Source organism: Polyodon spathula, chromosome 26, assembly GCF_017654505.1.
Source record: "Polyodon spathula isolate WHYD16114869_AA chromosome 26, ASM1765450v1, whole genome shotgun sequence".
Taxonomy (NCBI): domain Eukaryota; kingdom Metazoa; phylum Chordata; class Actinopteri; order Acipenseriformes; family Polyodontidae; genus Polyodon; species Polyodon spathula.
The window spans coordinates 17,294,589-17,319,328 of NC_054559.1; the positions used below are offsets into that span (position 1 = coordinate 17,294,589).

At 41.5% G+C, this 24,740-nt stretch overlaps 1 protein-coding gene across 1 annotated transcript; it reads right to left on the reverse strand.

The window, feature by feature from the left end:
* Positions 1-448: 448 nt before the first annotated feature.
* On the reverse strand, positions 449-23,889 carry LOC121301053 (fibroblast growth factor 10-like). Its single transcript, XM_041230150.1, has 3 exons — positions 23,007-23,889; positions 2,378-2,481; positions 449-643 (listed from the first exon to the last, which is right to left on the reverse strand). Exons 1-3 carry the CDS (start codon positions 23,353-23,355, stop codon positions 449-451), a joined length of 648 nt encoding a protein of 215 aa, XP_041086084.1. The 5' UTR covers positions 23,356-23,889.
* Between the last annotated feature and the right edge of the window lie 851 nt (positions 23,890-24,740).

The following is a 24,740-nucleotide window of genomic DNA, read 5'->3' on the forward strand; positions in this document are numbered from 1 at the left end:
CTCACTGTACGTTTCTCGTTATGTCTGACACGGGCAACAATCTGTTTATCCTTCACTTTTCCCTGACTGTACCTATAGTGCTGCTCGCACACTAGCAAATAAAGCACTGTCTGCTATCATATAAAAAAAGAAGGTTGCTATTCTTTATATAGATATGCCTCATCATATTCTTAATGTGTAATAACAATAATAATAATAATAATAATAATAATAATAATAATAATAATAATAATATATGTACACATTATTAGCAGCTGTTATTTTGGTCCATAAGCTTACCCAAGGAAAAATCTATAATAACTTAAAATATTAACTCCCCATCCCTCCCATCCCTCTCTCCGTGTCCCAGAAACAAAATAAAATGTACACGCAGGGAAATACATTTGTAAAATAATAATAATAATAATAAATAATAATAAAATAATAACAATAATAACAATAATGGTTGCTAGGAGACCAGCATGGGCAGGAAGTGTGCAGAGAGGTGTTTCCTTCTTGTTTTGTGTCCTCGCCGTGGGGTTCCCCTGCCGTTCAACGAGACAAACATCTGTCGCCCTTTTTGCTTCCAGCGCAGCGATGCGTACGTGTTGTATCCGTTTTCCTCGATTCGCTCCTTGAACTTGCAATTGTGATTGTACTCTTCCTGAAAACAGAAAAACAGCAACAAAGAACCGGGGGTCAGACAATCAAATCTGCTCTGTAGCTCTGAGCTGCTAGGGAGGAATGGACCATAGTGTGTTGCCATGTGGATTCTTTCACTGAGTTGCTTGGGGGGGACTCATTACCTAACGCACCCACTGTAAAGGCACAGCCACATGTGCAAATACAAAATATCCAATTATACATCAGAAAATTCTTTGTAAACACCCAATTAAATGATAACGGTGAAATGAAATGTAAATCAGAGTCGTGTTCCCGAGAAAAGTTGTTGTCATGGTAAAAAAATATAAATAATAATAATAATTTAAAAAGGGCTACGATTTCTTCCCAGCAAGCAAACACACAAACAAACAAACACAACAGACAAACCAAATTTCTCTTTAGAAATCTTGTTTGTTGTCATGTGACAGTACAAAGCAGGGCAGGCCCATTGACTAAGAAGAGCAATCAAGGGACCTGCATGCTTGCCTGGGAATATCTCCGCTCATGAAAGTGTTTGGAAGACATCAAGGGGTGTTTCAAGAGGGTAAGGTAACACGTTATTGTTTGATAACCTATTTTTTTTTTTTTTTTATCTTATCAGGCAGACTGGCGGTTGTCTTGTTTACTCTGTCGAATGCAGAGGCAGCTGTCCATGACCAATTCTTATCGCAGCTTGGGGGAGATTGCTGAGCAGAGATTTCGTCTCAAACGCCCAGGTGTTGAACCACGCACTCGCCTCTCTGCACTGTGCACGCACTGCACTTTATTAAGTATTATGAAGAGGCACTCCTTGATTGCAACACACACACACAGATCGCACAGAGCTGAGTCTGTGCCTGGGGGGAGTTGCAATGTAATAGATCTGTAGGGTCCAAGGATCCCGCAGTGAAATCTAAGCATGTGAACGACATCTTAGTTCCATATGAATGTTGTTGTAGGCTAGGCATTCTTTTTCTTTTAAGGCGAGTGTTCATTTCTTAGTATTTAGTGTTTGCTTTATTCTATTTTAATAGGTTTGAATGATACATTGACCACAGGATCATAAAGGCGTTAGGGCATTCTTATAAAAATGTTGCTAAGCTTAGGGTCTAGAGTTTTTAATGGGAGATTTCACATGAACTGATTCACTTGCGATTCAGTCCTTTAGCCTCCAACCAAACAAGGGCCTATTGGCTAAATAAACTGTTTGCTAACAAGTACATATGGCACTAGAAATTGAGATTGTGTAATGCTAAAGTGAGCAATCTTTCTGTCCTTCAACTTCCTTATTAAATGCATGCAATCCATTTTCACAGAGATGTACATTTAAAGCAAGGTGCTTGTGCAAGTAGCTCTTTAAAATGTCCCCTGTGTGAATTAGAGATGTCATGGTTGTTTGCTGATAATCTGTAGCAACGGGCTGATTGTTTAGTCATTGCTATTGTTTAATTAATATTGAGTACCCAGCCTCTGTTGAGTCTAAACTGACATCTTTTGACTGCAGGACTGAATTACAGGTAAGAAAAACGCTCGTACAATTCAAAATAAAGGTCAACTTCACTCTGTTTAGCAGATACCCATGCTTTCCCATGCTCTAACATTCCACTTTTGTCATGGTTTGCCCAGATTTACCATACTGGTCGGTCCTATACCATTCTTCCACTCTGCTGTAATACACTAAGGCAGTATACAAAGGCACTAAAGGGATGCATTCACAGTCCCGGTGTTTGAATAGAAACTGTGGAGCTCCGCTTACCGATCCAAAGAGCTTTCCTTTCTTGCTCATGGCTAAGTACAGCCCGGTGTTGACAGATTTGATGGCGACCACTCCCACGCTCACGGATCGGATTTCCATTACACCTGCAAGGGGAAGAAAGGGAACACTTTAGCGCAATGAATTATTTCACTGACGATGTTGATATCATTAGATATAGTTAATAGATAAGAGGTTTCCGAGGCTGATGCAACGTGGTGTCCCGTAACAGACAGGCTCCATAACTGATAGCTATAGCTATCAGGCCTCAGGATGTTGTTGTTGTTGTTGCTAATAACAACCTGGCTCTCATAAATAACTTCCAGAAACCTACAGAGATGTCCCACTGTGTTCAGGTTTGCCACAACACTATATATTTACCTAGCAGGGTCCCATTTACCCCTCCAAACCACCTGTTTAATGTTTTTAAGTCCGGAAAACTTCAGTCAAATGAAATTTGTGATAATATTGCAATGCTAAAGATCTAGGATCTGTTACAACAATCAATGATGTGTCTAATAAAAGGAATAAAATACAGCTGTACATATCAAGGCTGCTGGTGACACTATAATCCCACAAGACCAAAGCCACTAGAACATCTGCATACTCCAAACTAAATTATAAAAGCAAAGAATAAAAAGATCTTGAATGGAAGAAAAAAATGGGGACCAGTGATCATACAGCTAGGGCAAAGGGGTAAGAAAATGCATTTTGAAACCTTGGTTTTAATCACAATGAGACAGCAAAGAGAATCGCAAACTGAAGCAGCTGGCAGGAAACTGTGGGGCATGTTCGCTTGTTTACTGTTCAGCAGAAAACATCGCCTGATAGCCACTTAGAACCGTTCCAACCCACTCCTCCTATCTGTGTTGTATGATCATGCAGGTTACTTGTTTCCTTCAAATCCATGAAGAGGATGATTAGAAATTGTCTTATCAGATCCCGTGCTTAAGAAGCTCTGTCGCACTGTTGTGGCAATAGAACCTTATTGAGGCGATGGGGAATTGAATAGGTGATAATTCACTCCATCAGTCACACAGCTGTTTGGAACCAGACTCTTTCAGAAGAAACGGCCCTGATGAAACTTTTATCGTCTCACTCTGTCCCTAGTTACAGGCAACGCAAACAGACTTTCAAACAGATTCTTCAACAGATTTTTTTTTTTCTGTAGCACTTTTATTACTTAAAGCATCAAGTCAAGGTGTCTGATGAATGCGTGTTTCACTTGGAGTCGAGCGGTAAAAAGGAAACATGTATGAGTGCTGATTGAGATGTGGACACCAGTCCAATAGGAAATGACTTGAGTCTGAACACACGCAAATTCAGCCTAAAGCTAGCTGGTCTCAGGCAAGGAAACATGTTTTTTTCTTGATTAACTGTTAACAAAGAGCTTCCGAACATCAAGCAGAAAATATATAGAAATCTATAAACTCATTTTGAAAAGTCTTTCCGCACCTATATCTAAAATCTTATAGTTAATTTCCTGAGACGTAGCCTTCATAAGGCAGTAATAAAAAAAAAAGTGTCTGCACCATCTCAATCTCTATTTGTATCTCTAAATAAATGCACAGAAAGTATACATACATGCAAGCACCCCACCCTCAGTGATACATGCACATCCCTGTGGATATCATTAGCGTGGAATTCAATCACAACTCTTCTAATATAAACCCAATAGAAGGGTGTGTGCGGGGCTCACATGCTGTACAGACACTTTTTTTCTAACTGGAACAACTTGCTGCCTCTCATCAGCCACTGTGAATCTAGGTTGGAACTGAACCAGCCACCCAGATGGTGAAAGAATTTACAGTCTGGCTTTTGCCAATCCACAGAGCCACGCAACCCACTTACAGCTCCTTACTGAACAATACCGGACTTAAAGGGACCTCTGTGGCAAAGAAAGATGAAAATCAAGAAAAGAGAAAATCAGAGATGACAAGATACAGGCGAGCATAACTGACATCTCCTAACAAGCCTTCATCTTTGAGTTCTTCAGCCAGTATCAGATCTTGACATAATTACATCTTCAAATTAAAAACAGTACAGGGACGTGGGACCATTGTGAGAGCTCAGGGGCCCGTTGCAGCTCAGCAATGTGGGATGGTTGTTTGCTTTCGTGTGATCGTGATCTCTCGGAGAAGATTGTGCATCAAAACAGTTTCAGCGGGAGGCAGGGTGTGTTAAAAGTTAAACATGGAGGCGAGGCTGTGTGGAGAAGGGAGGGGCGGGGTGGTTTCGTTGATCTGAAGCTGCCACTCAGACCATCTTCCTTGGCTTTTTCACACTGCTATCAGCAGCTCCTCCAAGATCTTTTTGAACAGTCTTGACCCGTGAATAGGACAAGGGCCCGGGACTGTGAATGTGATCGCCCATGCATGCAAAGTGATGTCATCTTCCTTCACTGTTTTTTTTTTTTGTTTTTTTTTTTTTACGCACAGATAAAAGAGATACATTTTTGCTACATCTTCAGCTGCTCCTGTGGTACATGCTGTTAAACAGCTGTGTTGGCAAGATGTAAGATGTGAGACCTTTCGTGAGACAGCAGTCTTTTTTTAAACATCAAAGATGCAGTGGCCTATACTGTTTTTTTATATTAGAAGGTTGTTCACTTATACACCTGTGGGCTCTATTTTAATGATCTAAACAGGGAGAGATCTAAATACCACCACTCTTCAATCCTTCAAGGGGTGATTTTTAGAGCCCCTTATTAACATTACTGTTATTGTATTAATCCCCTTTAGGGCCATCTAAATGCAACATGTGATTAAATGATTTTTTCCAGGCTCATTTTAAATTACCATATCCTGGTCAGCCAAGATGAGAATTGGATAAACAGGATAATCTGGAATTGGATAATCAAGAGGATGGATAGACCTTCTCTCCTCTACAAACTGGTAAACCTTCTGGACAGGAGTGGAGCCCAAGTTAAAACTGCCAGAACCAAACCTCTGGATTAATAAACCATCTCTCTCTCTCTCTCTCTCTCTCTCTCTCTCTCTCTCTCTCTCTCTCTCTCTCTCTCTCTCTCTCTCTCTCTCTCTCCTCCCTCTCTCTTCAGCACTGTGAATGGTGCCACCTTTAACAAGCCTTAAATATTCATTGACAAAAATTTGGACCTGTTAAGCTTTGACAGGGCATGACCTAAGCTGCCCTCAGTCCTGACGGCTTTTAGCTGAAAGCAATGTCTGTAGATGTTTAGTCAAGTGTACACTTTTTTTCTTTCTGTGGAAAAGAACGACTCCTCCCCATTTCTTTTTCTTTCTTTCTTTTTCTCTTTCTCTATTTTTTATTTTTTTGGAAGTGGGCCCATCGTTAGATCATTCAGCCTTTTCTGAGCTAAAAAAACAAAAAAAAACAACAAAAGGAAAAAGGACTGACAGGGTCCCGTTGTCAGCTTTTGTTTGGGGGGGGGGTTAGAGTCACTGTGTGGTCCCCCCACCCTCCAGAGAATTCAGCCCAGTCTGAGAGCTCATTCTTGGGTAACACACTGTGAAGTACTCACCTGGGAGTGGGCTGAACAATCTATTCGGCAGCGGCACACAAAAAATGAAACAAGAAAAAAAGAGAGAAAAGAGAAGGGGGCAGAGTTAGGGAGCAAGATTAAAGAAAAAAAAGGAACTGGTGATTTTCTTTCCCCCCTCGTTTCCTGGGCCTTCCCTCCCCATTCTACACTTCCATGTTAGCAACCAGCAGGAAGCCTGGGAACCCGGAGGATTCTACTGGGGTCCGCCCCTTGATTGACAAACCTTTTCAATGAATTTCACAGTTTGCCTGGTTTCCAAAACAGAGAGAGACGTGTTTCTTTTTTTCTTTCTTTTTTCTTAAAAATACCTCTTTTCATGTTGATTCTGCACCACTGTGCCTAATGGCTGTTACTAGCACCTTTGATCTGGGCTCCCTTTAGAACAAGCCACTCTGGCGAGCGTGTGAGTCTCAGTGAAGCCCCTTAGTTCAGCCAGCGCCTGTCTTGTCTTAGCCCTGCTGAGTTTATCTCTGTCGCCTTGATAAAGGGAGACAATAGACCCCACTTGGCTTCTTCCAAATGCTTTTTTATGAGCGCCTGGTGCTTTTTAGCCCCCGTCTAGACCCACTGAGCCCCACTGTGAAAGAAAGGAAAACTAAAGAGAAGCTTAACTTTGTCTCAGTGGCTTCCACCTTGTTGGTCTGGGGAATTTAATGGGTCAGGAGAGACTGTCTTTTTAACTCTCCCTAGGCGGGTGGAGGCTATTCTTGTTAATCTTTGGCCATATTAATACGACACAGACTTACTTGCTCCATAACCAGTGTGTTAGCAGAGCTGTCACTGACAGACCCTTCTTACAGAGAGCCCACCTGGGGCACAAGCACCTGCCTCGAGCCATTGACTCCTTTGTGTGAGACGCTAAGCTTGTTGGTAGCGGAGACATTACAAACACCCTCCACTTTACTGGGTCCAGTTTCTACATCTGGGGGGAAGAAGGTGAAAGTGGCAGGGGTCAGGGTGTATTTGACTGGTACCCGATCCCAAGTCAAAATTCATGGGATTCTAACAGAATTCATTCTAGTTTACTTTCATGTGTGTATTCAAATTGGATTGCAAAATTTCATCTTTTTTTTTTTTAATCAAATGCATTAAGACAAATTGTGTATGCAGAAAATTCCTGAGCTTGAAGAATGCAAAAGTAATGCCAACTGCATGAATTCAAGAAGACAAATATAGCCTACGATCACGCATGCTGCAAGTGAGAGCCTTAACTGCTGTGCAAAAGAGCCAGACTCTTCTGCAGGTGTGGTATTGGAGCTTTAAATCTACATTTCACAGACAGAGGCCAGAATCTGTAACACAACGCTGACTGTAACACCACTTGATGAAATGTCAGCCTGGTATAACTTTATTATTTACTTCTTCCTACTGCAAGAAGTGCTGGTGAATAATCAATAGCCCTGTTCCTTTGACACAGTCGCATCCTCCTGCCACTGCCAGCACATGCAGGGCGGTTAACAGATCGTCTCTTGGGTTTGGTACATCTCATTAGCCCTGACTGGATTGCGAGGAACTTGTTCCGAGCTGGGAGCTCCCTGGCTGTGAAAGGAGTTCCTAACGCACAGCGACACATGGAGGAATCCCTGTGGTGTAACTTAGCGACGTGGAGGAGAAAATGCTATCAGCAGCAGGGGGAGGGAATAGGTTGAGTAGACAAAAAAGTTCCTCCTGTCTTCCCTTCCTTAAGGGATAGGATATTGACATATCAGAATACCTAATTCCTTACCTGTTTAATATTCTGTTATGAGTGTTTGGTATAATAACTTAGGCTTAATGACTAATGTAAAAGCTTAACAACTAATGTATTTTTTTCAACTACTGGGACGTAACTTCTGAAAAGATTCTTAAAAGATGGGGGAAAGCACATCACTGTGGCCCTCAAATAAGTTACTTTTCTGAAACATTTTAATAATGCAATGTTATGAAAAAGTAGATTCAACGTACGTCATCCATAACTTCAACACAGAATTATAAACCCTTTGAAACTCGAATGCCTTCATTAGTGTTTCTTACATACTGGTACAGATTCTGTTTACCCAGCTTCTATTCCCAGACTGGGCTTGGTCTAAATCAAGGGTTTTTTTGTGGTGATATCAGGATATTACTTCACCTTGAACGATCAAACTGTTTTCATTGGTTGTCATTTTGGATCAGACTTATCCCTTGGGTGCTATGAGGTTAAATGTTGAGAGCACAAGTGATGGCAGTTCATTCAAAATAGCGCCCGCAAAAAAACTTGCTTAACCTCCCTTTTCTATACATCTGCACTCACACCTGCTCAAAACATTCCTGCAAGAATGTTAAAAAAAAACATTGCGGTAAAATCTCAAGACTTGAAGGAACAGAAGCACAGGCTTCCACGGTGGCTTTCCCTGCCAGTCATCCTTTGGCACCTGAGAGGAACAAGCTGAGAGAGCAGGGCAGCAGGTTGGATGCAGCCAGGGTTGCTTCTCTCTCTCCCTGTGCTGCTGTGTAAGTAACTTGTTGCATGAGCCACAAGTCTCATAGAGGGTGGGTGGTTTCAATAAATCATCTCTGTATTTGAGACTAAATAGCAAACTCCCAGGCTCAGAGACACAAATGTTGGTTTTGAACCACACAGCTGTGCTTGTCAGGAGTTTGCCTGGAATCAGCGATGTGGCAGACAGAAGCTCGTAAAAGAGATTATAAAGTTTTACAGTGTAACTGTCAATTCCTGTAAACAGGTGACATTAGCCAAACCATTAGCGTAGCACCTCCAGGCTTTCAGCAATGACGTCCTTGAGTCTGTGCCATTTCAACCTTCTTTGGTCACTTTATTTTAGTGGTCCTTTTTGAAAACGTATGCACAGCCACCTTACTAACTGTCTCACAAACATTGCTCACATGTAGTTAATATGTATTTACTCTGTTGTATGTCACTGTCACCCCTATGAAGTTTTATGGGAGCTCAGTATAGTTGGCAAATAATGTGCCAGGAGGGTAGGCCTGGGCTTGTCTTGCAAACAAAATGATTAATTCAAGTATGCACTGTGTTTGTTGGTATTGCCAAAGTTGTGTTTGCAGTTTTAACTGAGCTTTTAAAAAAAGAAAGCGTTTTTAAATTTCATTTGACCTCAACTAGAGTTAAAAAGCACAAGTGCCTATTGAAATCTCCACTAACCAGTTTCTGATTTAAATCAGCAGACCAGCAGTTCCCACTAAGGTGAACCAGGTTTTTCACCATTATTTTTAAAAGAAATAATGCCTGCCTGCAAAAACCTGGTCCACTGCAATGGTCATTTGGGTATGCTGGCTAACACACACACGCACAGGGCTGCAGACGATCACTCGCTGTTTTTATTGCTGCCAGGGTTTACTCGAGTTGAATTTATAGAATATAGGGTTTCACGTGTTCACCCATTAAAAAGGAGCAATCATGGCTCAAAAACAGTTAGGCAGTTTTACCATAAAAGTCAGCGATGGCAGAAATATATATCATTATCGCATCTATCAATAAAAAAACAATTACCAGCAAGTGACTCAATTTGACAATAAACCCTTATGTAACAAGGTGGCTACAGAACTGATTAGCAGCATGGAGCAATTATTAATCATGCCATTAAGGTACCATATCTCTCAGCAATATAAATGGCTATAATTGACTGTATTTTATTATGCTGCCCGGGGAACAAGACTATTAGCAAAGCAATAACTCTTCCAGGTGACACGCGGATGCTGATTTTCAATTTTTTTTTAATTGCATTTGCATATTATCATCTTGTTCTTTCCTTATATCCTTGTAAAAGAAAATAAACAATGCTGCATGAAGTGTGCACAGGGCTCAGTGCAATCACACGGCCTGTTGTCCTATTTCACAGAGGCGGGCCTGATCACTGAGGCACTTTAATGAGCCGCTCTGTCAGTCACAGAGAGGCTGAGTCAGGCTGCCTCCCACAGCGAGGTATTCAGGGGGCAAGGTGGCTGGACACGGGGCAGAAGGGGAGGCATATTTCACCAGGGAACACTTTCTCAAAGCCTTTTCACTAAACAGTAGCACTTAATAGTAAAGGAACTCCATGTCAAATACCGCCAAACATCAACATACATATAAATATATGTAGAAACTTACAAGCACGCAGTACATAAATAGACAAATACACAGACATACACAGCCAACATACATGTGTGCATATATATATATATATATATATATATATATATTATTTAAAAGGCTAAGAAAAGCTATCTTTTTTGGGAACTACATAAGTGTTTTTTTTATGTAATAGGAGTGTAGATGCTGTATTTGTATGCATATACCCAGCATGTAAAGCTCACATCATGTTCATAAGCCGTTGTCCAGCTGCTGCACTGAACACAGCAAGACACTTTGCTCACATTCAATTCAAGAACAGACCCTTGTACAGTACGCTCACTGCCGTACAGGATTCGTATTTACTAGTCTAAGGTGATGTTACATGCTGATCAGAAGGAGATGGAAGGTGCTAAGGATCGTTAGAGCATGCATGAATTGAAACATTTCTCTGAAAATAATGTTTATGCTGGAATAGAAAAAAAAATAATGTGAATGTTCTACTTACAAAATAAAAAAAAAGGTGCCAGCTTCTTTTTAAATGACACAAGTAGCCGTGTATTTGGAATGTGTCGTGTATTTGGAATGTAATCGCAAAGTTACCGTATATGCCATTACAGTGTAATTGCAGCACATGTACAGACACTTAATGGACTGTGGTAAGACATTAGCGACAGCATGGCACAGAGTAGTAAACCCACACAGCTTGTTGTTTTATATGAACCCTTGATTACAGCAAGGCAATCATATTGAACCCCTACATCTGCATTGAATCTGCAAGCCTGATGATCAAGTTCTTAATTCGGAACCCCTATTTGGCTGACCTTCATTTTTTGCATCCCAGAGGAGTGGAGAGCCCCAGCGATCGCCAGTGCATAAGGCTATACTGTTACCCAAGCAGACAAACACTTTGGTACAGCTCCACTGTGAGCAGCCTTTATGTTCTGCTCCTATTGAATGAACGCTTAGGGGAATTAACAGGACCCTTCCGAGAGCCATTAGAGCAAATTAGAGGGATCCAGTTTCCTGGATAGCGTCACTGGCCGGTATGTGGAGAGTGTGAGAAAAGGGTCAGGCAGGGACTCGGGAGACTAGGAAAGGAAAGGTTCACGGCCAGCTCCAGAAACAAAGGACCTGTATATGGGAACCACTGCCATAGCCTGGCTCATGTGAAACAGGACTGAAGAAGCCATTGCCATAGCCTGGCTCATGTGAAACAGGACTGAAGAAGCCATTGCCATAGCCTGGCTCATGTGAAACAGGACTGAAGAAGCCATTGCCATAGCCTGGCTCATGTGAAACAGGACTGAAGAAGCCATTGCCATAGCCTGGCTCATGTGAAACAGGACTGAAGAAGCCATTGCCATAACCTGGCTCATGTGAAACAGGACTGAAGAAGCCATTGCCATAGCCTGGGCTCATGTGAAACAGGACTGAAGAAGCCATTGCCATAGCCTGACTCATGTGAAACAGGACTGAAGAAGCCATTGCCATAGCCTGGCTCATGTGAAACAGGACTGAAGAAAGAGCACTTCATCCAAATGATGTTTCTTTTTTTTTAAGTGATTTTTTTTTTTTTTTATCTTTCCCATATAAAAGTTTCCCATACTAAAAGCAAAAGTGTAATACAGTGCAGTGAAATCATAGTAAAACACAGGGAGGCATTGTGAAGCCCAGAGAGGTATGACAAAGCCTATTAAAAGGTATGGCATTGCAGATCGAAATAAACATGTTGTACTGATTCTTCTTCTTCTTCTTCTTCTTCTTTCTTCTTCTTCTTCTTCTTCTTCTTCTTATATTGGGTGGTGTTGACAAAAGGGACAATATGTCAGCCTCTGTTGAAAAACACGTGTGACTATTAATAGAGATTTAATAACTATGTAGCTCCGACACGGTTTAGATCATTAATACAAACTTCTGTATGTAAATACACCTTACAGACTGAAGTCTACCCACAAACTCATACAAAACAACTCATTTACAAAACACTCGGAAGTCTAGACAAAACTAAAACAAAGAAGCTAGCGTTGGTATTTTCACAAAATGTTTATAGAATTTAAATTTTGAGTGAGTAAATGGGAAAACAACCAAAATGTGTCTTTTGTCCCTTCTAAGGCCAACATACTGTAAGCAGTGCTTGTATTTAATACCTTTTAGGTAAAAGGAATACAATGAAACTGTCTACAAGTAGCCATCACTCAGCCAGTACAGAGGTTTAGGTCACTAAATATCTCTCTGTCTCTCTCTCTCTTTCCCTTTTCTCTTGCCGGGCTGTGTATCAAAGACACTTCCAGGAGCAGTCCAGCCCCCTGCAGGGAGGAAATGTTTCATTAAATCACAGCTTGGCTGATAAAGGGGAAATCCATTACACCAGCACCGCCACTAATTAGAGGTCAGCCTCATCATTCACACACGCCTCAGAGAGAGAGAGGAAAGGAGGGGGGAAGAGACGAGGTGGAGAGGCAAGAGAGTGAGAGCAGACGGGGAAGAAGAGAGGGAGAGGAGATACAGAGAGGGGATGGAGGATGGAGAAAAGGGGGAAGAGACCTGGACAGAGGAGTAAAGAAATGGAGGACACAGGAAAAGGAGGGGGAGGCAAGCGAGTGAGAGGAGAGGGGGAGGGAGGGAGATGGACAGAAAGAGGAATGGGAAGAAGAGCAGTACATCAGACTCCACTGTATCCGTGTTTTTATAATTTGTGTTTCAATAATCCGTGCGGTTTAATACCCTACATTATCAAAATGCATTAGTGCAGAAATCATCTGATTTATGCAGAAGCGGGAAATTGCTGTACACTAGTGCAGAAATCGGATGGCCATCATTTAATTTCATTCAATTCAATTCAATTGAGTACAGTACAGTGCAAGCCAATGGACAGTACTGTATTGTAGTTACTGAAACCAATGACAAGAGAGCAGAAAGCAGACTTAAGCCTCTCTTAGTCTGGCAGTCTTAACAGGAAGCGCAGTTACGACAGTTAAAGACAGAGAAGATCAGTGACTTTTGTAAACCAGCTCTCTCTGCCTCTGATTGTGAACAGTATCTATTTTGACCATTGTTGGGACATTGTATTTTATTTGTATGATTGCATTTTTGGAGTTTTCAATTAATAGCGTGGGTATTTCCCAAACAGTAAACTCAATTTTGGCTAATCTGTGTTTTTCACTAATTCGGGCTCAAATCGCTCCCACTCGGCACTGAAATCAGGGGTCTACTGTAATACTAAAAGATTCAAATTTAGCCTTCAATGAAGGGGAGAAGAGCGAGAATGAGAATAAGAGAGAGAAGCGGGTGGGAGGTGAGGTAAGACCAGAGTACAGGACTATCTAAAGTACAGGTACAGGAAGTTTGTGTCGGTCCACCCCAAATTCAGACTGAGACTCGGGGAGCCAGACCTACTGTTTCAAACTAATAATCAATCTGTACTTTGTGACTGCAGGGTTACTGTTTAAAAGCTGGGAGTTTCATCAGGGAGGGTCCACACTGACTCACACCTCCTGCAGTTTCCTATACTTAAGACAGGTGTGTGGAGCACAGTATCAAAAGACAGGGATTAATTTCTGAGGTCATTTCTGAGTGCCACTAAATTGAGCGTATATCAAATCTGTAGTTGGTTTGAGGTCCAGACTTAGGCTTTCAGAGTAAAAACAGAGCCAGACTTCTTTTTAATTCAGTGCTTTTTAGTATTCACCATGTATTACTCCTCATATTTAACATATTAGTCATATGCATTTGACATTTATCACCTTTTCCCATGTTTACCTTGTTTTTCACTGTACAGGCGATCCCCGACACTTTGACTTATGACGTGACTTTCAGGAACCAATTGTGTTGTAAGTGTGAGGACTGCCTGTACTTTACAATGCTTACCTATGCATACCTATCACTATGTTTTATTAAACTGCTGTTTTCACGTTGGGAAAAACTTATAGGAAGGACCTTAAACAACTGTGGCTTTCGATGCTGTAGAAGCAGCTGAAATGGGTGGGAGAAGAACTACATTCTGGGAGGAATTTACAATGTTTCACTCCAGTTTGCTTTATTTCTTTAAGACACCGCTGCTTATGTTTCAGAGAGATTTGCATAATTGAACACAAACACAAGACTTGTTTACGTCTGCTTCTTCGACAGACGTTTTGACTAGAATCATTTAGCTTTGTCTCTTGAAACCTTGGGGATTCAATGTTAGTCTGGAATTGATGCACTACCTTGAATGAATAACAATTTTGAGAGTTCAATTCAATCATTCATTGAAAACCATCAAAAAATGGAAATGTAGTGAATTTATCTTAAACACGTTGTTTTATTTGCAACAGTATCCCGTGTGATGAGTGCATGTAGTGGATATTAGTAAACAGTAGCTACAGTGTAACTATGTATGTGTCATCAATGCACCTGTATTTTAACAGGACATGTTTTCAGATCAGACATTTTCAGGGCATGAGAAAGCATAGGGGCCTGACCTTGGCAGTGGGCTTGGAGCAGTGGTATGGAAATGTCTATGGAAATGCGTCTTGTCTGACCTGCCCCAGACCCCTCAACTCTCTGATTTCCATTATTGAAATGAGGTCGCAGACAGGCACTGGGGTCGCAAGGGGTTGTAGCCAACAAAACACATCCGTACATTTTCCTCGGCATGCACACCTACTCCCTGTATAGGTCTCGCGTGTGTAGTTTTGAAATGAATCTGTTTTCATTTGAAAACATGATATCTAGTACCGCGCTAGGATACTGGAGAGTGAAATCGTTGCTCACATTTTCAGGGCCTTATGCCCAGTCAGTAACCAACTCCCTTCTCCACCTAACGACTGACATGCAGCTGGTATGACACTTGACCCCAGAAACAGTGCTGAGGTGAGAAGACCCGTCACGTGCAAGTGCCACATATTTCCTGGAAGGCAAGGCAAGCAGACTGAGAACTTTCTTTTACCTACTGGAGCACCATTTTTTTTTTTTAACAAAATACATATTTGCAATATTATGATTTTATTTTATTGTGCAATTATAAATACTCTTATAAGTGCCATGCTCTAATAAATAGAACTGTTAATGTCAAAAATCCATATAACACCTGTTATAACACCTGTATATATGGTTATTTATTGCTCATTACACATGTTACAGCACTTTATAGATGGGTTACTCATTGTTTATAACACTTGTTCTAGTATATTTATAGACTGGTTATTCATTGTGTGTAAGAGATCTTACACGGAACTGTTTTTGGAAGCTCTTTGCCATATTGTTTGTCTTATATTTTGGAATTACAGAAGTATTTAAAAGCAGTAAACCATAAAAATAAAAAAAAAACAGCCAGATTTTTTCTTTGATGGACCCCTTATAAAAATCTACTGTGTACACAGTGTAAAACTCTGTGAAAAAGGCATGGTAAATTATAGTCACAGCCAGGAAAAGCCAAATTGCCTTGCAGATTTCCCGTTGCAAGCTTTTCTTAGGGATCCTTGCGTACTTACGCTGAGGTTTTTCTTCTCTTTCCAATGTAGCGCTGCTCCTTCAGTGTAAACAGCATGTGTTCATTGTTTGTCCCCCCTCGGGGAAATGCTTTCCAACACAGTTTCTGCTATCCTCTCAAGACCATCCATCTGCTTTATTTAAACAATTAGACCTCTGCTGAGGTCTGATCCTAATTAAAGACAATTGAAAGAAAATGCAACATCTTTTTTGATTTACTTCCGTACGAAAGGAAACACAGCCTGACTCACACAATAAGCACACTGGCTTGCTCACACACAGGCACATGGTCTCGAAATTTACAAACCTAGGAAATTAACAACCCATCATATCCATTCAGGGGCACTTAAACATTCTTAAGTTGTTTATTCTCTAGTTTTGAAATGGGTGTTAAAAACAAGTGGTGCAACTGACAACATAGGGGGGAAAAGGCTTTATAAAAGCCCTACTTCTCTTCTCCTGTCACGGTGGTGTGATGTCATTGGCGTGCTTGTCGCCAGTGGCTCATGGCTGTTGAACTCAAGCACTACATCCATTGCACAGAAAGCACAGGGCAGAAAACAACAGGTGAAACCAGGCCAGCAGACTGGCACTGCTGCCATGGAACTGGCGCCTGAGGTCATGTATAGTATTGTATTATTATCATTATTGTTATGAGTACTATGGTACATACTGATGCCTGATTCCACTTTGTTAGCCACAATATAAATGTGGGCGCTACATTCTCAAAGGTCTTTACTCCAAAGTGTCGTGTGCACGATTTTCCCAGAAAGGAAGAGTGCACTCAGTAAAGTTACCAAACAAGACAAAAAGACCCTTAATGATGGGTCAGCGAGGAAATTATTTATCATTTTCAATTTTAATTGGTGGTGTTTTGTTTCTGGTTCAAAACTGAACTTAACTGAAATGGAACGTTAACTTGAAGTTAACCGGACCAGGCACCCTATATAATGCGCCTGTGCAATCTGGCGTCTTGCCCATTGCGAATGAAAAGATTTCTGTTAATGTTTCTTGCAAATTTTCACAAAATACTTTCCCTCCTTCATCATAACCCTCTTACGACCTGTTCCACATTGGCATTACTGTTTCGGTTTGAGCTGCACAAGTTTGCTTACTGCGTTGCACCAAGGTTTTTAAGCCATCATTGATCCACGTGAATCTTCAGTGCTATTTAAACCAATAGCTTGAGAACGTTAATGCACTGGTGAATCTACTGAACACCCTCTTGTGGAAGGAGTGAGCTGGCAGTCGTTCAGCAAAGTGCCGGCAGTAATTGGAGCAGGTGGATAGAGAAGGACAGCAGCGTCCTCAATACCGGCTCACACCTCGCGAGCGGCAGCCAGCCAGCCTGAGCCTCTCCCCAGTCTGATCACCTTCTTTATGATGGCTTAGCGTTATCTCCCCAGCAGAGGAAAAGTTCACTGTGTGGGTGTGAAGCCCAGGGCTGTGATTTACACACACTTGACAATTAGAAAGCATAGCATTTAAAGTATAGGGCTGTATAACTGGGCTGTCAGACACACTTTTTGGAATGCGGTAGCTGTTATTTATTGCTTTGATATATTGAAAGTTTGTCTGTAACACAAACACACACACACACACACATATATATATATATATATATATATATATATATATATATATATATATATATATATATATATATATATATATATATATAACTGTATAATACAGTGTGTTATAGCGGTGTCTAAAACTTGATAAGACGTCTCATAGCTAACATATTCTGAAATAAATATTTCCCTTCCGTGTGGAAACTCACGAATGACTAAACAAAAAAGGAAACACAGCTGTCCCTGGGGTTTGGCTGTCCCTGGTACAGCCAAACCCCAGCTGTATAAATGCTGTTGCCACTCATAATATTAGAAGCACGTTGTTAGTGCCTGTGTGCTCCTTATTCCAATTACTCCACTGCTGCTGAAACACTTGTCCCTGGGTACCACACCAATGAAGAGGACTTCCCCCCACACCCCCGGGGAAAGGCCCCCCCCCCCCCCGGAACAGATTGCTCTTATTATTTCACCACTAATGCTGAAGTAAAGTCCTTATCCGGAAGGATCAAAGACAGGGTTATTTTTGATTTTTCAAGGACTGAAGTGCCAGCAGTGTAACCCGATCGGCTCCCAAAACGAGAACATGCACATTAACACCTCAGTCATGGGGCGCCCCGAGACAGCGCTCACAAAACAATGCCCAATCCGGGCAGGCTGAGCAGTAAAATAGCACTGCTGGGTGACAGCACTGCAAACATTCCTGTATTTCTTGCGACTCTCACATATTGTTACTGAACTAGTAAATGCTGTATTCTACTCCGTACTGTGTTAATAACAGGGTATATGGGATGTGCTTAAAGAGCCAGCGTAGAGAGAATGGGGGGGAATCTACACTCGATAAAGCTAAGCAACCCTTATACAAGTTTACCATGGTATTTTTGCATTTTTACCAGGCTTTTGCCATGGTAATTCCATGGTTTATTAATATGCTTTACCATGCCTCACTGCTCTTTACATTGCTTTCCTATGCTTTACCATACTTTCACTGTGCTTTATTACGCTTTGCTATGCTTTTACTATGGTAAACTTTTATAAGGGAAGCACCTTGCACTACAAAAGTTTACACTTATGTACACTTAAACAGACCCCGTTGGCTTTCCAGTTTGTTTACTCTGTGCTCCTGCTACAACCTGAACCAAACGGTGTCAGTTATAATCATAACGTGTCACAAGGAATTCGCTTACATTTGACATATTTTCACCTTTAGGTGACAACTTTCTGAAGCACATAATGCAATATTTTTAAACACTTTTATTTTATTCACAAAGTAGACTAGACTTTGCATTAAAAGGATATATCATTTACATAATATCCTCTAGGTGTATGGTTCTATTGTAGTTTCTGTTCAGATTGCTAATTATTCCAGCGCAGGGAGTGAAAGGGAGGATTTGTTGTATATTATTCAAATTATTCAAATGTTCTAAAGTATTCTATGAATACATTTCTACTTCTTCTTCTTCTTCTTCTTCTTCTTCTTCTGAAACCTCCAAGGGTGAAAGATTATTTTATTTTCCCACTGGTCTCATCCAAACAAAATAAATATATGAATCATTGCAATGCTCATCTGTCTGAAACAAGAGACACAACCAGCTGCTTGCAAACACTGTATTAAAAAACCCTGGCATGCTGCAAGGTGGCAATATATTAAAGCACCCAACTTCCTCCATTCATGACTTTATTTCCTTAGGCTGAGCGCAGTGTCACTGCCTGGACCAGAGACAAGCCTTTGATTTTATTAATCCCCACACCCAAATTTCAACAGCCTGCCCTTTTAACTGAGATGTAAACCTCTCATAAATATGCCAAGGAGCCACATGTATTTCATAAGGGCAGACAAAACAAAGAACAACCTTGCCCTGCGTGCAATCAGACACTCATAATATTCTCTCTAAAATTCTCTCTCTGGCAAAAGCATAGCAAGTTGTAGTAAAGCATAGTGAAAGCATGGAAACAAAGGAGAAAAAAGCATGCAGTATCCAATACCAGGATAATAACTGACAAGAAATCGAGGCATTCACAACACTATTATTCAAAAGACAAAAGCAAAAATGTGTTCACAAAAACCTTTAAATACAACTCAAAAGGTGCCTTTGCAAACTGTTCTTACATGGTTATATGCACTGTTTTTGCATCTGGTTAATGGATGGTTTCCTTGTTTTATGGCGCTATCAAATCAAATGTGCCATGAAAGAGCTATACTTTTTGATTGAACCTCTCCTTCGTCAATGCACCTGTTGGAAAACAATATGTTGAAAAACAATGGTTTGGAGATTAATGAGAAGTGTGGTTAGAAACATACACGCTGCCCTGTGGTTTATCTAGGCTTCTATAAAACATATTTGAAAAAAAAAAAATTCACAATCAACTAAAATAATATATAGGCTATAATGCTGTTGCCAGGCGCTGAAAGGGTTAAGGACGCCTAGTGGAGGCCCCAGAGAAGGCTGTGACTGTGAAGAGAGGAGCTGTAACCCCATCCTCCCAGCCTACCCATTAAATACTACAAGCCCACTGAGTTGCAGGCGCACAGGCTCAATAATTCCAGACACGAGTCTGCTGAGATTGATACAGTTTTTTCCAGCGTCAATTAGCAATCCGTTGACTAATTTCTACTGTTTTTGCACCTGAGAGGCTGGGATTGTGGGCTGGAAAAAATGACCCAGGCTGTGGATGGGCGAAACTGTGTTGCCTGGAGTGGCAGTGAGCAAGCAGACAGGCAGGCAGGCAGGCAGGGAGACAGGCAGGGAGAAAGAAAGAAAGACAGTACCAGACCTATGTGTCTGAGTGTGTGCCTGTCTGTCTTTAAGTGCCCAGTCTGTGTCTGCGTGTGTCTGTGTGCTTGTGTGCGTGTCAGTGCCTGTTTGACTGTTTGTGTCAGTGTGCATGTGTCTGTGTCTAAGTGTCTGAGTGTGTCTGTTAGTTACCCCATGTGTGTGTGTGTGTCATTGAGTAAGTGTGTGTGTGAGTCTGTGTGTCTTTGTTAGTCTCAGTCTGTGCATAGACCCGTCTCCTGTTACGCTATTGTAATGCTGTACCACATGTCGGTGTGATTGTCATCAGGATTGGTTTCATTGTAACCACGGTTGGTACAGTAGTCTGGTAAACAATATGTACTGCAATAGAATGAAGTCTATCTGCAGGGAATTCAAGTGCAGACTGAAAACATACCGCACTTGTTTGGCCTGGCCTATTGTCAATGTTACTCGCAGGATTCCTGGCTCAGAATAAACCATAGTGTCTGGACCGGACTGTCTGAAGTTTTTCAACCTGATTTGCTTTGAGATGTTCAGGTCATGAAAGATGCTTGTGAAGTTGTTGTAATATTCATTGCTGTCATTCTGTAGGGTTTATAGTGTCATTGCCCTGGGTACATAAGAACATAAGAACATAAGAAAGTTTACAAACGAGAGGAGGCCATTCGGCCCATCTTGCTCGTTTGGTTGTTAGTAGCTTATTGATCCCAAAATCTCATCAAGCAGCTTCTTGAAGGATCCCAGGGTGTCAGCTTCAACAACATTACTGGGGAGTTGATTCCAGACCCTCACAATTCTCTGTGTAAAAAAGTGTCTCCTATTTTCTGTTCTGAATGCCCCTTTTTCTAAACTCCATTTGTGACCCCTTGTCCTTGTTTCGTTTTTCAGGCTGAAAAAGTCCCTTGGGACGACACTGTCAATACCTTTTAGAATTTTGAATGCTTGAATTAGGTCGCCACGTAGTCTTCTTTGTTCAAGACTGAACAGATTCAATTCTTTTAGCCTGTCTGCATATGACATGCCTTTTAAGCCCGGAATAATTCTGGTCGCTCTTCTTTGCACTCTTTCTAGAGCAGCAATAGGGCTTAACAGGGCAGCGATGCTAAGACAGCATAAAACATGCAGTACCACAGCAACCCAAAACATAAAGCTTTTATGAATCATATTGATGACAGTGAAGATGGATAGACCCTTTGGAGTTTTATTTTATACAGGCAACATTTTTTTTCCAGATACTATTCTGGAAATCTAAAGTCTAAAAGCACCGGAACCAGTGTGGTTTAATATAGTGACACAATACTTACAGGGGTCTTTTTAAATGGGAGACAAGACGGTGCAAGGACCCCACATTAAATACGATCAAATACATGAACCCCACAAACACAAAAATCTTTGTATTATTTATAATAGATTTAATGCAGCTTATTAAATACACTATGATATACAATAGTTAGCTTTCAAGACCTCTTTTTCAGGTGGAAGTGGACATTTAAAGAAATAGGTGCTGTGGTTTGTACTTTATTTATTTTAGTTTCTCTGTGAGTGACATATTAAAGCATGTATGAAAACAAAGTGGTCAGAAATTGGAAAGGAGCGGCGTTTGAGACCACACAGTACGAACCTCGTGGCAGCGCCACTCTTCTTACAATGGGCTAGGCGTTGCAGTATTTATGTAACAGGGTTCCTGGTGTGCATGTGAGCTCATGGTGCTGAATGGACAGCTCCTTGTCTCAGCTGAGTGTGGGTGCTTGTAAAAAATACTGTCCGTCGTGAAAGGTGAGGGCATCAATTGCTGTTAAGCCCTGTGCCGTCAAACCATTGCTGTTACATTAAATTATTTTCACGCTACAGTTTTATGGGAATGACTATTGTTTTTTTTTTTAAATGCATCAATATGCATATAGATGATTCCCACAGCCACATCGCTGTATTTCTTGGTATACCTCTGGATGGGGGAGTACCATTTAAGGCAGTCTTAGGTTGGTGTATAGAGAGAAGGGAGCATGACAGAGACAGATATTTCCTTCTCCTTTCCCCTGGCTGACCGACTCGTGTCACAGCTCAGCTGAGTTACACAGCTGTTTATTTGGTTTGGTCCCTGCACTCACCTTTAACTGAATGCTACATCTAAACATCATTAGAGCTCTTTTGAACACATATACGTTGTCAGTTCCACTGGCTTGTACTGAGTCCAGACAGGCAGGGATCAGCTAGTCTCCCGTGTCCCGGAATTCATAGCCTGCCTCGGGGGAAAGCTGTCAACGCATCCCCAAACCCAACATCCCTGCTGGAACTGGGACTAGCGGCTGCTGCAGAGCGAATCGCTCCACTGCGCAACAAGGGAGTTCATGAGATTAAGAGACTGGATAAGACTGCTGAGAGGATGAACCTGTATCGATAATGAATCCTGTTCAAAACCGTTTGTAATCACTGTGAGTTCAAACAGGGATATATACAGATGATATCCATAACTTTTTAATTCTGGTGGCAACAGTTACTGGAAAGGCTTTGCAACTAATAATTTAATTAACGGTTAAAGCGATGCAAGTACTTACAAAATTTCTGAGAGGCAGTGATCATAGTTTTATGCCTGCCGTTGAAGTCGTTTTTCTCACAATACCAGAAAACTTTGGCTACCATGCACTGATGATAGCTTTCATTTGTAAAAGCAAGCCTATCATTTTGTGAACTCATGAGCAGTCTTTTAAATTCCTTTTAGAAAGTGCAGACATCTTCAGAGTACCCTGCCCTCTCCCACTGGATGATAGCAGCTTGCGTTTAGCACTTTCTATTAAGTGTAATACATTAACTAGCACATGGTTCATTTTATTAAAGTCATTAAAAAGTTGCATCACACATTTCACTTGAAAACTGCATTAAACCTTTTCCTCAGCAGTTCCTCCTGCACTGCAGAAGGCACCAATTAAATACATACTGTCCTGGGTATGCAGCATCTATAACTATAAAGCAGCAGCACTAAAGAAATTCTGAAAGAAACTTAGTCAAACTGATGACAAAAAAGGTAAGGCGGTAAAGCAGTTTTTATTGAAGGCACTGAGAAAGACTTTCAGTCGCTTGTTAATAAATTCACTAAGTCTCTTTTAGTGTTTCTGAAAGTCTTTCTCTCTTTCTGTGTAGACCTTGAGAAAGACTTGCAAAGGAAATCCTTTCTCCTTGTGTTTGCTAAGTATATACAGCATGTTATTTAACATTTCCATAGCCCCCCCCCACCTCCCAGCACCGAGACTCGGGTACTCACTGTTGATGCAGTTTTTCCTGCGTGTGCCATCCACTTTGCCCGTCTTGTCCATGCGCAGGAAGAACTTGGTGGCGGAGTAGAGCCGGCGCCACCTCACGTCCCCCTCCAAGTGGTTGTAGCTTCGGGCATGTCGGTCCAGGTTCCAGGAGCAGTTGGCTCCCTCCTGCACCCTCGTGGGCTCAGGGCTGGGAAGAGCCCCACCAGGGCACCCCCCCAGGACGGAGCTGGTGGCCAGAAGGAGGGCGCAACACGCCAGGCACAGGGAAGAGGCACGAGGGCTGGCAGGGGAAGTAGAGGCAGAAGCAGCAGCAGGAAGAGGTCCGGCGGTGGGTGGCATCCATTTCCACATGGTCAAACTGCAGAGACAGTGCCCACATGCAAGCAGGACATACTGGGACTGAAACTGGTATAGCTGGGAAGAAGGAGAACGGACTGGAGACTGTTTCCCACAATACTTACAAATGAGAACTGAGCACCCATCACCCTACAAAGCCATTGGAAAGAAGCTCCAGAAAAAAATTGTTCCCTTGCAAATTGCTTCCTTCCTTATCTCTATCCCCAAATGATATATGTGTGTTTGTATGTAATAAATACTGTATATTATATAGGAGGCGTTTAGAAAGACTGAAATAAAAAGAAGATCAGGAAATTCAAATTTTGTCTTGAAAATCAATTGAAGTGTATTGTAATTCCATTTTGAAATTCCTTTTTTTATTGATTCTCCTTCATCTTCTTCTGCTCCTTTTTTACTCCACACTTCAAATTCTTTCAGATCAAATCCTTTCCTGTCCTCTTTGCACCTTGCAAACCTGCCTTCCTCTCTTTTCCTGAAGTTGTTCTTACACTGCAACAGAGAGAGAGAGAGAGAGAGAGAGAGAGAGAGAGAGAGAGAGAGAGAGAGAGAGATAGTGAAAAGGAGAGTCTGCAGCGAGATGGAGCTGCCTGCCTGCCTGCTTGTGAGAGTTCGTGAGTGAGAGTGTGTGTGTGTGTTTGAGGGAAGGTCCTTGCCTGGGTGACAGCCCTGCACTCTGTTCCTCAGACTCCAGCCTGCCTTGTATTTCACCTCGCTGTCCCAGCAAGGCAGGGCACTATCTGCCAGTAAGATGGTTCCTTGTCAAAGAGAGGGTGGGGCCTAAGTCCATTCATAATTATTGGAGGTCGAGGGAGAGAGCAGCAATGAAAACTTGCCTCTCCTTTCCTTTAGATGGTTCCTTTTGTTTTGGGATTGCTTTCGGACCAGTTTTACTAAGCATTTGTCCTGGAGAGCAGTTTGAATCTGTTTTTGTTGTGCAATAAAACTGGTTCCAGATCCAGCAAGAAAGGAACCTGCTCTAGTGTATGTACTTCTGGTTTATTACATGCAGGTCTTTTTCAGGACATGCAAATATTGGACTGGAGTAGTAAATCTGGTCCAGTTTTATTATATAATATTTTTAATTGCACTGAAATACATTTTAAGTAGTAAAATTTAAAGCACAGCTATGCATGCATATGTAATATTAACACAATCTGTGGCCAGCCCACTCAACCCAAGAGCAGATTTGCTTTTGCAAGAGTTTTCCAAAAGGCAAAAGCAAACTGTAAACATTCAAAGAAGTCACTTAAGTGCACATAGGGAAGGAACCTGCTCTAGACTTAAAACATTAACTAATAGTATACACTTAACATGCAATCTATTCATTATATTATATACACAGGGTTTGCACTGGTGTGCATCGGTGGGTTAACTCTGCA